We start from the raw sequence: 12775 nt of genomic DNA, 5'->3' as shown, positions 1-12775 counted from the left end.
CGTATTAACAGCAATACATCATGGGAGCAGTATCAACTTTGGGCATTTTCTGACTCTTGAATATTTTGACGTTTAGCACTTGATTCCAGTAACATACAGTCTGTGGCTGGCTCTATGAATAGCTGCGTTTAACGCCCTCAGACAGTAAAATCATGTCATATGAAGTTAATATTACATATGCCATATTAAAAATCATCATATAGATAATTTTGCTAGTTTTTTTTAAGGTCTTACCAGCTCTGAATTAGAACTTCATAACATAAATGGCCAGAAATAACCTGACTTGATGTCTAAATGGTAACCACTTTTAAAGTAGCTATTGGATCACATCTTTCCAATGAAAGCTTTTTGGTGTGAAAACCATTTGCAGCTTTAATAATAGCCTTGTACTTTAATGCTGGTAGCTATAGTGTTCTAAAGTCTCTTTTTGGAGAAAAAAAGAGGCTAAATTTTGGCTCTCAAATATTTGTGATTGTTTTTTTTAAGACGAAAAATGGTTATTACTTATCCAGTTTATTCTTTCCCCCAAGTAGTGTATCTTCAAAGTCAAGCTGCAAACTATATATGGGTTATAATTTACCCTTAAGTAATACACTTGCTTTGTTTGTAATTCATCAATAATTTGAAAAGTATAAGCTCCCCCCCCCCCCAACAGTAGAAAATCCCACATATATTTTAAATTCTACCTCAGAAAAAGATGAGCGCACACATTTTTTTTCCAGGTCTTAGAACAAATTTTAGCTTTCAACAAATATACATCAGTTCACTTCAAAAAGTTTCCCACATTGTTTTAAAACTTAATATTGCTTAACTCAAAAGCACATGCATAAAACCCACTGAATGTAATGGTACTTGCTTCAATGTTTTAATTAATCTGGATTTAAATAAGTCATTTATTTAAGCAGGGAATATACAGGAGAAAGTTTTAAGCCCAAATCCACTGACACGCTTTGAAATGTGGTGGTTTTTTAGGTTACATTCGTAATACAAGCAGCATCTCGCCCCGCGGTTACTCCTCCAGTTCCACACCTCAACAGTCCAATTACAGCACTTCCAGCAACAGCATGAACGGCTACAGCAACGTCCCCATGTCAAACCTGGGTGTTCCAGGCTCACCTGGATTCATTAACGGCTCCCCAACAGGATCCCCCTACGGATGTATGTACTTTGCTTTTTTATTCTTGCTCCTGATTAATTTAATTTACCACATCAAAAAATGCAGCAAGTGATGTTTTTCAAGAGAAGTTGTCAAGATTTAGTGAAGATTTTTGTAAAAGGTTTGGATTTGTGTTCTCCTATTTTTTTAGTATGAACTAGAAAATGTTCCCATTCTTCAAGAAGACTAGAAGAATCTTTCAAGAAGAATAGAGGAATCTTACTTGTTTTTTTTCCTTCATTTTTTATCCTTATACAGATTCCCAAGTGGCAAAGGCCACACTGAGAAATGAGCTAAAATTTGCCACTTGAGGTGATTAAGCAAGTAGCCATTACTTTTAGCACAGAGACTACTCCAAATCCTATCTAAAAGCCACTCTAAAATAATTTTTATGTGTATGAACTGCATCAACAATAACTGCAAGCTGAATTGTGGATTAAGTTCCTGTGAAACTATATTACCTTGATAACCAGAAATGTAACAATGATAGAATTAAGTTCTGGAAGTCAGTATGATTGTGTTTCTAGTTATTAGTTTTACCATGAGCAAGTCGCTCTTCCTTTTACACCTTGATTTCCCTCTGGCAAGAGTGTATGTAATATATATATAAGAGGATGAAAAGTTAAACAGCTATTTACTTATTGACTTATTATTTCATTAGTTACCTACACTATAGTTTATGGAGGGTATAGCTCCCAATAGTGTCAGGATTGTGCCCTTCCAGAAAACATCTGGTATCCTGCAAAATATTATTTTATTTTATTTACATTCACATCACCTGCACAAGGACTGACCCACTTTGCAGTGATGAATAAGGCTCCTTGCTGGTCTGAAAGCTGCGAAACAACATCCTCAGAGTTTGAGCTGTAATTTAGGGCTAAGGTGCAACTCAAAGGATGTTCAGGTACTTTTGATATTCCCCCTGTTCTGGAGCTTTGCCATTGACTTCAATAAGGAAAGGACCGGGTCTGCAGTGTATTGTCATTCTGATCGCAAACTAATACTGCCATGAGACTTGGGGATTGACTTGAATGCACATGAAATATTGTTATTTGCTCCTTCTTCTGTTGAGAAATAGCTGATATTTTTCTGGATGGTAAGCAAACAGTTGCTTAACAAACTATTGGACATCTAACAGGACTTTTTCTTGCAAGATAGTTCTTTAAGAAGATGCCAATTTAGATTCAAATCTAAGCAACAGCTTAAAACATCCCCTCTCAACTCCAGCCGAGGAAATCTTCATTTTAAAATAGTTGAGGAGGGCACAGAAATTACCGGCCTTCCCAATTTCCAAAGCACAGACTGTAAGTGGACAGGCCACGGCTGTCCTACTGTTTGTTCAGAATGACTCCCTCTCCCTTGACGACTTACCATTTTCTGATATCCTCCCCCCTTCATTTTAAAAGCATTAAGCACTCTCTTTTCTTAACCACTCAATATAACTACCTCTCTGCTTTAGACTTAGTGTAAACAGCCAAGTCAATGTGAGAATGAGGTCGCCTTTAAGAAGTAACAGGAGTAATCAGAAGGTAGACATTTTAAGCAGTTTTACCAAACTTCTATAATTGCATTTCTGATGAGGATTCGCTTTTTTCTTTTGCAGTAATGTCTTCAAGTCCAACAGTCGGCTCCTCCAGCACTTCTTCCATCCTTCCATTCTCCTCTTCCGTCTTTCCTGCTGTCAAACAGAAGAGTGCCTTTGCTCCTGTCATCAGACCCCAAGGGTCTCCTTCTCCTGCCTGCTCTAGTGGCAATGGAAATGGGTTTAGAGGTAAGAAAGGTACAATTAATATTCAGCCTGCACATGTAAAGCCCACTGTGTTAGCCTAGGTAAACACAGTAATCATCTGAATGCCATTACACTGATATTACAGGACTCAGTAGTGAAAATCTGACCCAGTCCAACTGGATTAAAGCAATGCTCCAAGCTTTGTCTGTTTGGTTTTAAAACAACAGGGGACAGACACTCGTTTATACCAAGCAGGGTTTGACCCACGCTGCACTTCAATACCAGCTCTTTTGTGAGGAATGACTTCTCCTTAGGCTGCAGGGACTTGTAAAACAAACGTCTGCCCTGTAGAGTTAATACACCGCTCTGTACGTAACAGCCAATGTCTTGAAACCTGCTGCAAGGTTTAGGCTCATACCGGGAATTGAGCCCTACACTACATTTACAGCCTTTTTAAAGGTGATCTGCAAAACAAATGTGAGTACTAAGATAAGAATGGAAAGCTGTACTAAATTCTTTCTTTTAACAGGCTGTGGGGGGGCATGCGGCACATAAATATGCTCCAAGTCTCCATAAAAAAAGCCTTTATAGGGCCTGAGAAGTCATCTGGCTCCTTCAGACTTCACTAGAGATACCATAGAAAACACAACTCTGGGAATTCAGCCATGCCCAGAGCCAGTGGTAATTCTAAAATGAGCCCTACAAACCGCACCTGTTGATTTGGGTGCATTATAAATCCTTAGCTAGGCCACAGGGACTTACATAAACTGTGATTATTTTATACAATAAGGAAATTCTAAGTGTGTTGAACAAAAACAATTACATTTTTAAAAGCTATTTTATAGAATTCTGCTATATATCTGAAACAGCTTCTTCCCCCGCCCCAATTACATGAAACTCCGTGCTTCTCTAAGATCATCTTCTCCCCATTAATGGAAGACACTGATCCACCCATGTAAATGCACAGGTATCACTTTGACAGGGAACGTAATTTCTTTTCCACTCTGTTTAAAGAAGATGAAGGATTTGAAGCAATTTTTTTACACTGTAGGTATAGAAATTTTGTTGGCCCAACAGTTGTAGCTATTTATCTAAACTGTTTAGAAATGGGTTTATTTTTGATAATGTTTTGTATGATCACAGTGTCTAAAGAGTCATCATCACTCTTTTCCTTCTTTTTTGGGGGTGTGTGTGTGAGGTGTTCTTCGTATCAGTTAACAAAAGGATGTATTGATTTCACTGCAATTTTATAAAAAATGAGAGGGTTTAGCTGTTTTAAGGAACTGTTCCAAGGTAAGATAATTTTGCACTGATTTAGTTAAACATTTAACTAGGAAGGCCTATGAACTTGTTTAGCTTAAGCCAGTTGGACAGAGCTACAATCTAAAGACAAATCAGCATGTTCAGAGCAGATTTAAGTCTCCTTTAAAGTTAAACTTGTCTCCCTGCTCTGTTGAGAAGGCCTCATTGTTAAGAAGTGACCCAAGGTAGTGCTAAACACAAATCAGTTCAGTGAGAAAATCATTAATTGTTTCTGGGAGACAGCAAAAGGACAGATTAAAAAAACACTGACTTTTTATTTATGTGAATAGTATTCCTTAACCTGCCATGTCTGTCCTGTGTGCTCAAGACTCTGCTTAGCAAGTTCATCTCTTTTCACCCTTTTTTATACAGGTAAAGTACTAGAGACCATTTGGTGCCATTCATGCCATTTAGTGTTTACAATGTATTTTATCCAATCTATAAATTAGTAATCAGTAAGAGATTCTAAAAACAGAACTTTAATATTAAGTATAACATAAAATCTCAGAGCTAAAAACCTAGTCCTCGCATCCACGTATTTTTACTGACAAAAGTCTACTCCTGAGGTGTTCAGGGTTAATCTGTCCGTTCAGGTTACGATTCCTTACCGAAATGGCTTATGCATATAGAGATGCAGAGAATTGGGCACGGATAAACAGATACAAAAGTTATTAACCATATCCCTTTGTGGGATAGCTCCTTGTACATCAACACCCTGATACATAAATATAGTAATACGCTACAACCGTTATTTAAGTAAGTTTTCAGCAGATACAGTACCTAGTACGAGGGGACTTACCAGTCAGACTGCAACAAGCAGCAGCAACAGCTGGGACTCAAAGCAAAGGTAGTAGTTGTTTCATAGAGTCGAACCCGTCTGCCCAAAGTTTGTTGTGCCAGGTCTTTCTAACTATTTCATAGATGCAAATTCTTCTTTCCAACTGAAATATTTAAATTGATGCAAGCTGGGGAGCACATGCTTTGGAAGGGATCCAGATACACACAGCCTGATATCCAAATTAACGTTCCCACAGTGTTGACAGACAGATGTGGCCAGCAAGTCAACAGGAGGGTCCCAAAGAGGCTTCTTGAACGGACTTACCGTTGCTGCAGCAATGGGAGATTGTTAATCTCCTCTGCTATGCCATCGCCTTGTCCTGTAAAACTAAGAATAGATGTGTTGGTAATTGATTTATTTACTTATTTATCAAACTTAGGCATGAGTAAATACTGATGGAGATACAATAGCAAAAGCACAGAGCAAGCAGTAAATTTATGCAGGCTCCTTCCCAAAGTGCATCAGTCAAGTGTTTTGACATTACCTCTCAATTTCCCCATCCATAACACAGAGAAAATATCTCCTCAATGGTGATTTTTTGAACTTTGGCTACATCTTTTGTTCAAAGGCAGAAGTATCCTGGTGATACAGTGTCCATCCTACTTACTGCATCCTGTTGAATGAGAACATTAGAAATACTACCAGCACCTCAGGGCATGCCGCTCTACTTACTAGCAGTAAGGAAAATCTAGAATAAAGCTTCCATGTACGTTCACCACAGCAGTGTGTAAGCCTGGATTAAAACTAGTCTAAACAGAAGAAGCTGTACAAGCTTCATCCTCAGATTAGCATCCCCATTACTCTAGGCAGCCTACAGTATTGCTGGAAATGTTTTTCTGGCAATGTATTTTGCGAGGAAAGTCTTGGTGATGCTTAAAAGCTGCTGGAGACAGTAGGACAGCTGGTAGAAAATATATTGTAACTTGAAAGTATCAGCTAAGCATGAAACTTGCATATCTACTGGCTTTCAGCTTTGGGCTGCACAACACAGCCAAGACATGTGCAATACCCTCAGATAACCCCCTGTGCCATGTGTTCTTGCTTACCTCTTTCACCTGCCATCTGCTATACATTCTCACAATGTAACAGGACATGCTAGGTAGAGAACAAGCAGCAATCCATACTGGACACCACTCACTTCTATATGCTCTCCAAATTGAGAGCAGGTGATCCTGATCAGAACAATTGCGTGCTCCGTTCATGTCATATGTCAAGGCAGTTTAAAAAAGGCACTGGGAAGATATAATGTGACGTGACGCAACACGGCATGATAAGTACACAAATGCCTAATCAACTCATCTCAGATGGAAGGCAGCTGATGGGAAAAGCAAGCAAATTGGAAACTGCTGGAACAGCATGGACCGCTGACTGCCCAGATTACCTTTGGCCAGCTCAGCACATCTCAACGTAAAAATGCAAGCTCAGTTACAAGGAATAGCAGGCAAGCCCCAGAAGGTCAGATGTTCCATTAACCACCAGAATCCTAGCCAATCCAAAAGGTATTGAAGTCTGATACCCTTAGGAACAGTCTCAATTTAGCAAAGGGGACATCTGCACAATTCCCTAAAGAAATACAGGTATTTGAGTTGAAGACCCTAATTATTAATATCTTGTCTTGACAAAGTTATGGGTGTCAACAGCACTGGGGATTCCAGTCCCCTTGTGTTAAAAGGCTGTGCAAACAGGTAATGAGAAAAATAGTTGCTCTCAAAAGTTTGTAAGGGGTGGGATTCAGATGAAATGGCTGCGTCACACTTACAAAGCCATGGCTCCTGCTTGTTACCAGCCCAGCGCCCGACCAAAGCCTGGCTCCAGGCAACACTCAAGGCACGGCATTTTAAAATAACTCTTAACAGAGACCCTAACCAGATAAAAATAACTGGGCCATTTCTACCCCGGGAGTGTTCAGCAATACACTTCTGCCTGAATCGGAATGATTCCAGAGCCTAGACAGTGATATAAGCATGCCAAAGGCTGCAAATGATATATACATGGTGACAATATATATGAAAAATATGTATCTGTCATCTGATTAAATTTGATACATTGGAAGGAACAAGTACATTTTTCTCCCCAGTTTATTGGCAGAGACGTGAGTGGCACAGATTGCTTCAAAATAAAGAAAACCTTAAAAGATATTTAAAACTTCTTGCTAACACTTAACTAAGCAAAAATATCTCCCGTTACTATTAATTACTTATCTTTCATTTGATGGGATGTTAATTTTAGTAGCTAATCATATGTCACAGACTTATTCAGGCTAGACAAGAGCTCCATTTTTAATAGAAGAAAATAAAAATCTGCCCTTTCTAATGGAAGAAAATATTGAAGACTGTTAGGTGTCACACAAAAAGAGGATATTGCGTAAGATTCAATATTGACTTCTGTTTTGGAGGTGAAAACTTTGCAACTTTCTAGTATAATTGGAAAAATATGTAACTGCAGAGTGGCTACACATTCCTGTGCCCCTTAATAATTAAACAACTAATGCATATATGACTTTGCAAAGACATATTTTGATTTTAAAGATGTTCCTAATTAACTTGAGCTAAATCAAAATCATTGTTCAGGCATCCTTTTGTGCATAGACAGCTTAGCACCATGCTGAGATAGTAACTACATCAACGCAGCTCGATAGATGAGGCCAAGTTAACTTCGCCATCTCTTTAGCTAGCAAAAGTTTTGCCTAGGTTTTTTTCAAAACGATACATAAAATATGGTTTCACCTGCTTATCATCCAAAAGAGACAAAACCACCGCTTATTTATAACAATCTCACCTGTCCGTGGTTAGGTGCTCATCAATGGACGAATGAAAATTTTCCATCCAAATACAGCAGGACTTCTGGGGAAAAAAAAAAAAAAGCGTTAATTTCCTATGGAGGAAAAAATAAAAATAAATTCTTTAGGAAAAACTTGAAGCTATTGGGCTACTTTTTAGTGTCTTAGTTGGAACAATCCTTCACAGATTCTTCGCAGAAGCTGTAATTTAGTTCGCTTACTTACTTACATTTCAGTATAAAGGACGATGGTGCCCTTCATGCAAGCCACTGATGTTTTCTGCTAACTGAAAGCCAGCTGTGTTTTCCTCTGAAAATCCTTTATTTTCTCTATCATTCTCAGTCGATTAGTTACATAATAATAAACGATAGATAATAAATGGGTGCGTTGTTTTACAAATGTCTCTGTGGTCTTAATATTGAACGTAAAACTGCACATGTTCTAGCAATAGCCATGATGGGAGTTGGAGATATCACTAAGGTGAAGCCTGGAGGTAGAAGCTGCACCTTTTATTAGACCAAATTGCGCAGAAGCCGGCTCTGCCGCACACAGCTGGGCGGCTGGCAAGGCGCAAACCGACCTTTACTTACAGGACAGCTCGTGCATAGAGATGGTTCTGGCACTGCCGGGTAGGAACATACATTTAAGGCACTCGGAGTAGCACCCCTGGAGCACTTTGCCTCTTCAGAGAGCTGTAGATCCATAAGATTGGAGTTTGCTGGAAACTGAGTGGCAAAAGAGGAAAATCAAATGAGGGAGCCAGACATTTCACATTATAATGACTGAAAATGCTCAACACCCATCTTCTCTAGGAAGCATAGTTTTGAAACCAGGTCACAATTTAGACACCAACAAAGCACCTGTGATATCTGCAGAAGTAGATCTGGATGTGTGCACACACGTGTCCAAGTGTGCGTTTATACAGCACTAAGCCCCTTTCCCGTTCTCACCAAAGGGCTGTTTGAACTGCAGAGTTCTTTTCCACTGCAAAGCAAGATAGCATTTTCAGGGGCCACTTGTATACACTAGGCTTATGATCATTATTAATTATGCCCATTAAAGGTGCCTATCACCATAGCATCTGGGTACTATCCATGTTTGATTATTTATTTATAAAAAAATTCTCCAACCTTGTGACAATTTTAATCAAGTGTTTCAGTTGATAATTGCAAGCTGTCAAGGTTAATACAATAAGGCTCATCTCTAATTCTTTTTCCATTTCCCTCCAAGAAAAAAAAAAAGACCCTCTGGGATAATGACTGTGGTTTCTATATTCCCAACTCATCAGGGAGTGTCCTGCATTGAACCACCTTTATTGAAAAGTTACATCGATTCAATATATAGTAATACAGGCAAAAATAATTACAGCTTTGCTAGCAGTGTAAGACCTTAATCCAAACCTCACAAACATTCAATAAAAAGCGATACAGGCTGGGAATAGGCTTTTGACAGTGCAGCCCCAAAGGGGAGTGGAGGTGGGGTGGAAATGGACAGATGAGGGTATGTAAAAAGAGAGAAAAAGAGCAAAGCCGTTTAGATGAGCGGTGGAAAAACAGGTGAGAACGCCAGCCAATATTCCTCAACCTACTTGTTCTTTGTTGCAGAAGAAGGTGAAGTTGCAACATTAGGATAAAATGCCAGCAAAACATTTTGGCTTTGCTTATCCTTTCTAGGTTATGTTATAGTTTTACCTGAATCTGTCCACTGGCAGGTTCCATCCTAACAGCTTCTGAGGAGTATCTCTGCTCTGGAGCACTCACAACCTGGAACAACAAACCAGCTTGGGCCGGGGGGGCAATGGTAAGGAGAGGAAAGCAGGGACTCGCTACTTGCTCAGGAGGGAAGGAAAGGAGGCAAAAGAGGGATCACCAGAACCCCAGGGGTAATAACACGCTCCTCCCGATTGCAGGTGGCAGTTTTGCCGTTGCCATCGCTAGGTTTGAGTCCAGGAATGCTGAATAACATAATATCTTTAATTATGCAGTAAAAATGTACTTTCCCTTCAATTTAAGGAACTTTCCAAAATGCTGCATCTGCAAGAATTGTTAAAATATTTTTGAAGAGAAATGTCAGAACCTCAGGCTTGGTCTTTGCTTTGATCTACTGGAAGAAGTTTTCCTTGCTTAAAAAAAATGAAAATAACATTGATAACAATAGTATAGAAAAAAGCATTTATGTCAATACGGCCTATCCCACTTGGGAACAGAGTTTACACTACACCGGCAACAGACCCTGCGTGTCTCAAATTAAACCACGCCAGCTATACCAGAGTCTGCTGCCTCTCTGCACAGACGAACTAAACCGCCCCAGACAGAATCCGACCCTGGCTCTGCTGGGAGAGAAGATTGCCGCGGGCGGGGGCCGGCCAGGCCCCCTCAGTGTCAGTGCGCCTGCCGGTGCTTCAGGCAAAAGACCCCGCCGGTTACCGAGACAAACAGTTTAAATTCTTGGAGCCAACCTGCATGATTTTGCCTGAAGCAGATTAGGCAGCACGCACACAGACGGCTCCACTGGGGTACCTGTGGGATGGTGGGGAGCAGCCGAGGGCACACACTCACCTCTTCCACCAGCCCAGCAGAATCTGGAGGAGGGCATCAATCCAAGATTACATCAAGTTTTGTTTTCTAGAGGACAGAAGGGCCGACAGCACATGGTTCATCCACAGGAAGAAGGCTCTCCAGTGTCAGTCTGGGACACTCCCCTTAGTATCATCTGTTGGTTTTGGGGGTGAGGAGAGGAAAGGAGGTGCCTTCTCAGTGTCATCAGAAAAATCGCTCCTCTTCTAATGCACCCCGCCCCCCAAAAACAGGCCTACAAATATTTACCTACTTTATTTGGGGATATGTAAATTGCCTGTTTGAAAAATATTTGAAAAATAATAGCAAATTCCTTTGCAATTAAAAAATGTAGATATTTGACTTAAGACTGTTTGGTTTCACTTTCTCTTTCAGCTGCCTGCCAAAACCGGCAGAGACTTATAGCCCTAGTCAGTTACAAAATATGAAAATATTTATTTTCCTATTGTATTAAATCATAGACCATATCCACAGTTGCTTAAAATCAACACAGCTCCAATAAAAGAGTCATGTTAGCTGAGGATCTTGCCCTAAGCATTTTTTTAAACACTATGAACATAAGGGTGAAATTAATTCTCAGAGGACAGGGCTTTAAACACATGAATAATCCCACAAATTTCAGTGAACATAAATCTTTGCAGGATTAGGACATTGTGCTGCACTGAGGCCCCTTTGAAAATATGACTCACTCATTTGTTATATAAATACGTATAAACTTAACTTACCCCTCAAAACCTTTGGGAACAGCACCAGTTCCAGGCAGCTTCAAATGTTGCTGTTGTCAGTTATGAAGAATATAGCTGCAATTAAAGGCAGTGAGAGTGACTAATAAATAATTTACATAAGCCCAGTGTTCTGGGAATGTGCCAGGTAAGACTACAGCGATTCAGACATATGGGGTAAACCAAGCGAGAAAGAGAGGCTGGTCCATTATTTCCACTGAAGCGAAATTAGCAAACCCTACCTCTGGTCATTGTCCAATGCATCGGGACTTGTAATTCTCTGCCTGGCGCCCGTCAGCAGTGCCTGGTCAAGTCCCCATTGCTCGCACATCTTCCCTCCCTCCCAACAACCCTTTCTGCAGGCGCAGGAGCTGGCTGAGCAGGAAGCAGGAGACCCTGCTCGATTCTGGGTCTCAAGAATGATTTTGAGTGTTCAACTTGAGAAAGCATGAGAAGCCTGAATTTTTGGGGACAGTTCTGAGCAATGTCCATCTCCAAGGACATCTCGCAGGAGCTAAGCACCCAAAAATGGTTGGGCATTTCTGAAAATTCATGTACTGAGAGACTCGAATTAATCCTCTATCCCCTTTATCCATTTAAAAAACACAATGGGCCTTGGCTTTTGGTGAATTTACTATGAAATAGATGTCCAGTGTCTGGGGCCACCGTCAGTCTCGCATGCGAGTCCTCGCTAAAGCATAAAGACATTAAAAGAAACACAAAGGTCCAGTTTAACCTGCAAATGAGGGCATTGCTGCAAGACGTGACTGCACACAGATGGGTGAAGGGCTCAAATATATTTTGTTCCATAAAAATTTGCCAGAATTTCATCTTTGTCAATTTTCTTTTTCAGCCATGACTGGTCTTGTCGTTCCCCCGATGTAAGGCAGAGGCAGCTTTGCTCCTCTCCCGCTTCCCTTTTTTCCTCTTTTTTTTTTTTTTTCATTTTTCTTTTACAGCACAAAACTACTTATTGTGATGGACCACTAAAAAGAAAAAAATAGCACTACAAGCTCTTTTTTGGGGGAAAGCCAGGCCCAGGAAAAAAAAAAGGAACATTTTTTATGGATGGGACAAGATAGAAGTCTGCATCTTTTACCTGTTTCATATTTCTGACACAACCCCGTCAACTCCTAAAACATTGTGAATGAAGAACCAGCCAAGAGCCAGCATGAACAACAGTTGGCAGAACGGAACCTGAAATGCAAAGTCTTTCCTGAAAGACAGGAAACATTCCTAAGATTTGTAAAATATTAAAAGGAGAAAGAAATTGGCAAAATGATTCAAGCTTGATATTTTGGATACAATTTGTTTTACTTTGTAGGGGAAAAAAGTTGAAGTTTCTATTTTCTATCAGATATCAATTTAGTTTATGCAGAAAAAAAAATCAACAAAACAGGGTACCAGCATGAAAGAATTTCTAGGACAAACTGACATGAATGATGGAACTTTGGTGTATGTGTGTATTTGCTTATAGTTTAACCTCTTTAAAAATGTAAGATGTTTTACAATTATTTAAATAAATAAACTTGTAACTTATTGTATGTAGAGGTAGAAATTAAACCCTTTTTTGGATTTTTTTCCTCCAGTTGTACAATGAAGAAAAATGATGCAAAAATGTAGTGATAAGTTTGAGATATATTATTACTGCTGCAATTGCTCCTCACTTCTTC

The 12775-nt window shown here is 39.7% G+C and overlaps 1 protein-coding gene across 2 annotated transcripts in view; it reads left to right on the top strand.

Moving 5' to 3' along the window:
* The window catches only part of EBF2 (EBF transcription factor 2), a gene marked incomplete at both ends in the record, with an annotated part of 143279 nt that extends 130727 nt beyond the window's left edge, over nt 1-12552 (top strand). The window contains 3 exons of one of the 2 annotated variants that reach the window (XM_082495811.1): nt 973-1158; nt 2760-2927; nt 11956-12552. In XM_082495811.1, coding sequence (XP_082351937.1) covers nt 973-1158; nt 2760-2927; nt 11956-11987 — 386 coding nt within the window. Of the gene's footprint in view, nt 1-972; nt 1159-2759; nt 2987-11955 lie in introns of those variants that run through there. The other variant, XM_082495810.1, reaches the window with a different exon arrangement.
* Nucleotides 12553-12775: the final 223 nt, after the last annotated feature.

This window comes from Vanellus vanellus (genome assembly GCF_965231255.1).
Source record: "Vanellus vanellus genome assembly, chromosome: 26".
Lineage (NCBI taxonomy): Eukaryota > Metazoa > Chordata > Aves > Charadriiformes > Charadriidae > Vanellus > Vanellus vanellus.
Note: the sequence above shows the minus strand (reverse complement) of the source record. Positions and strands in the feature narration are given on the sequence as shown.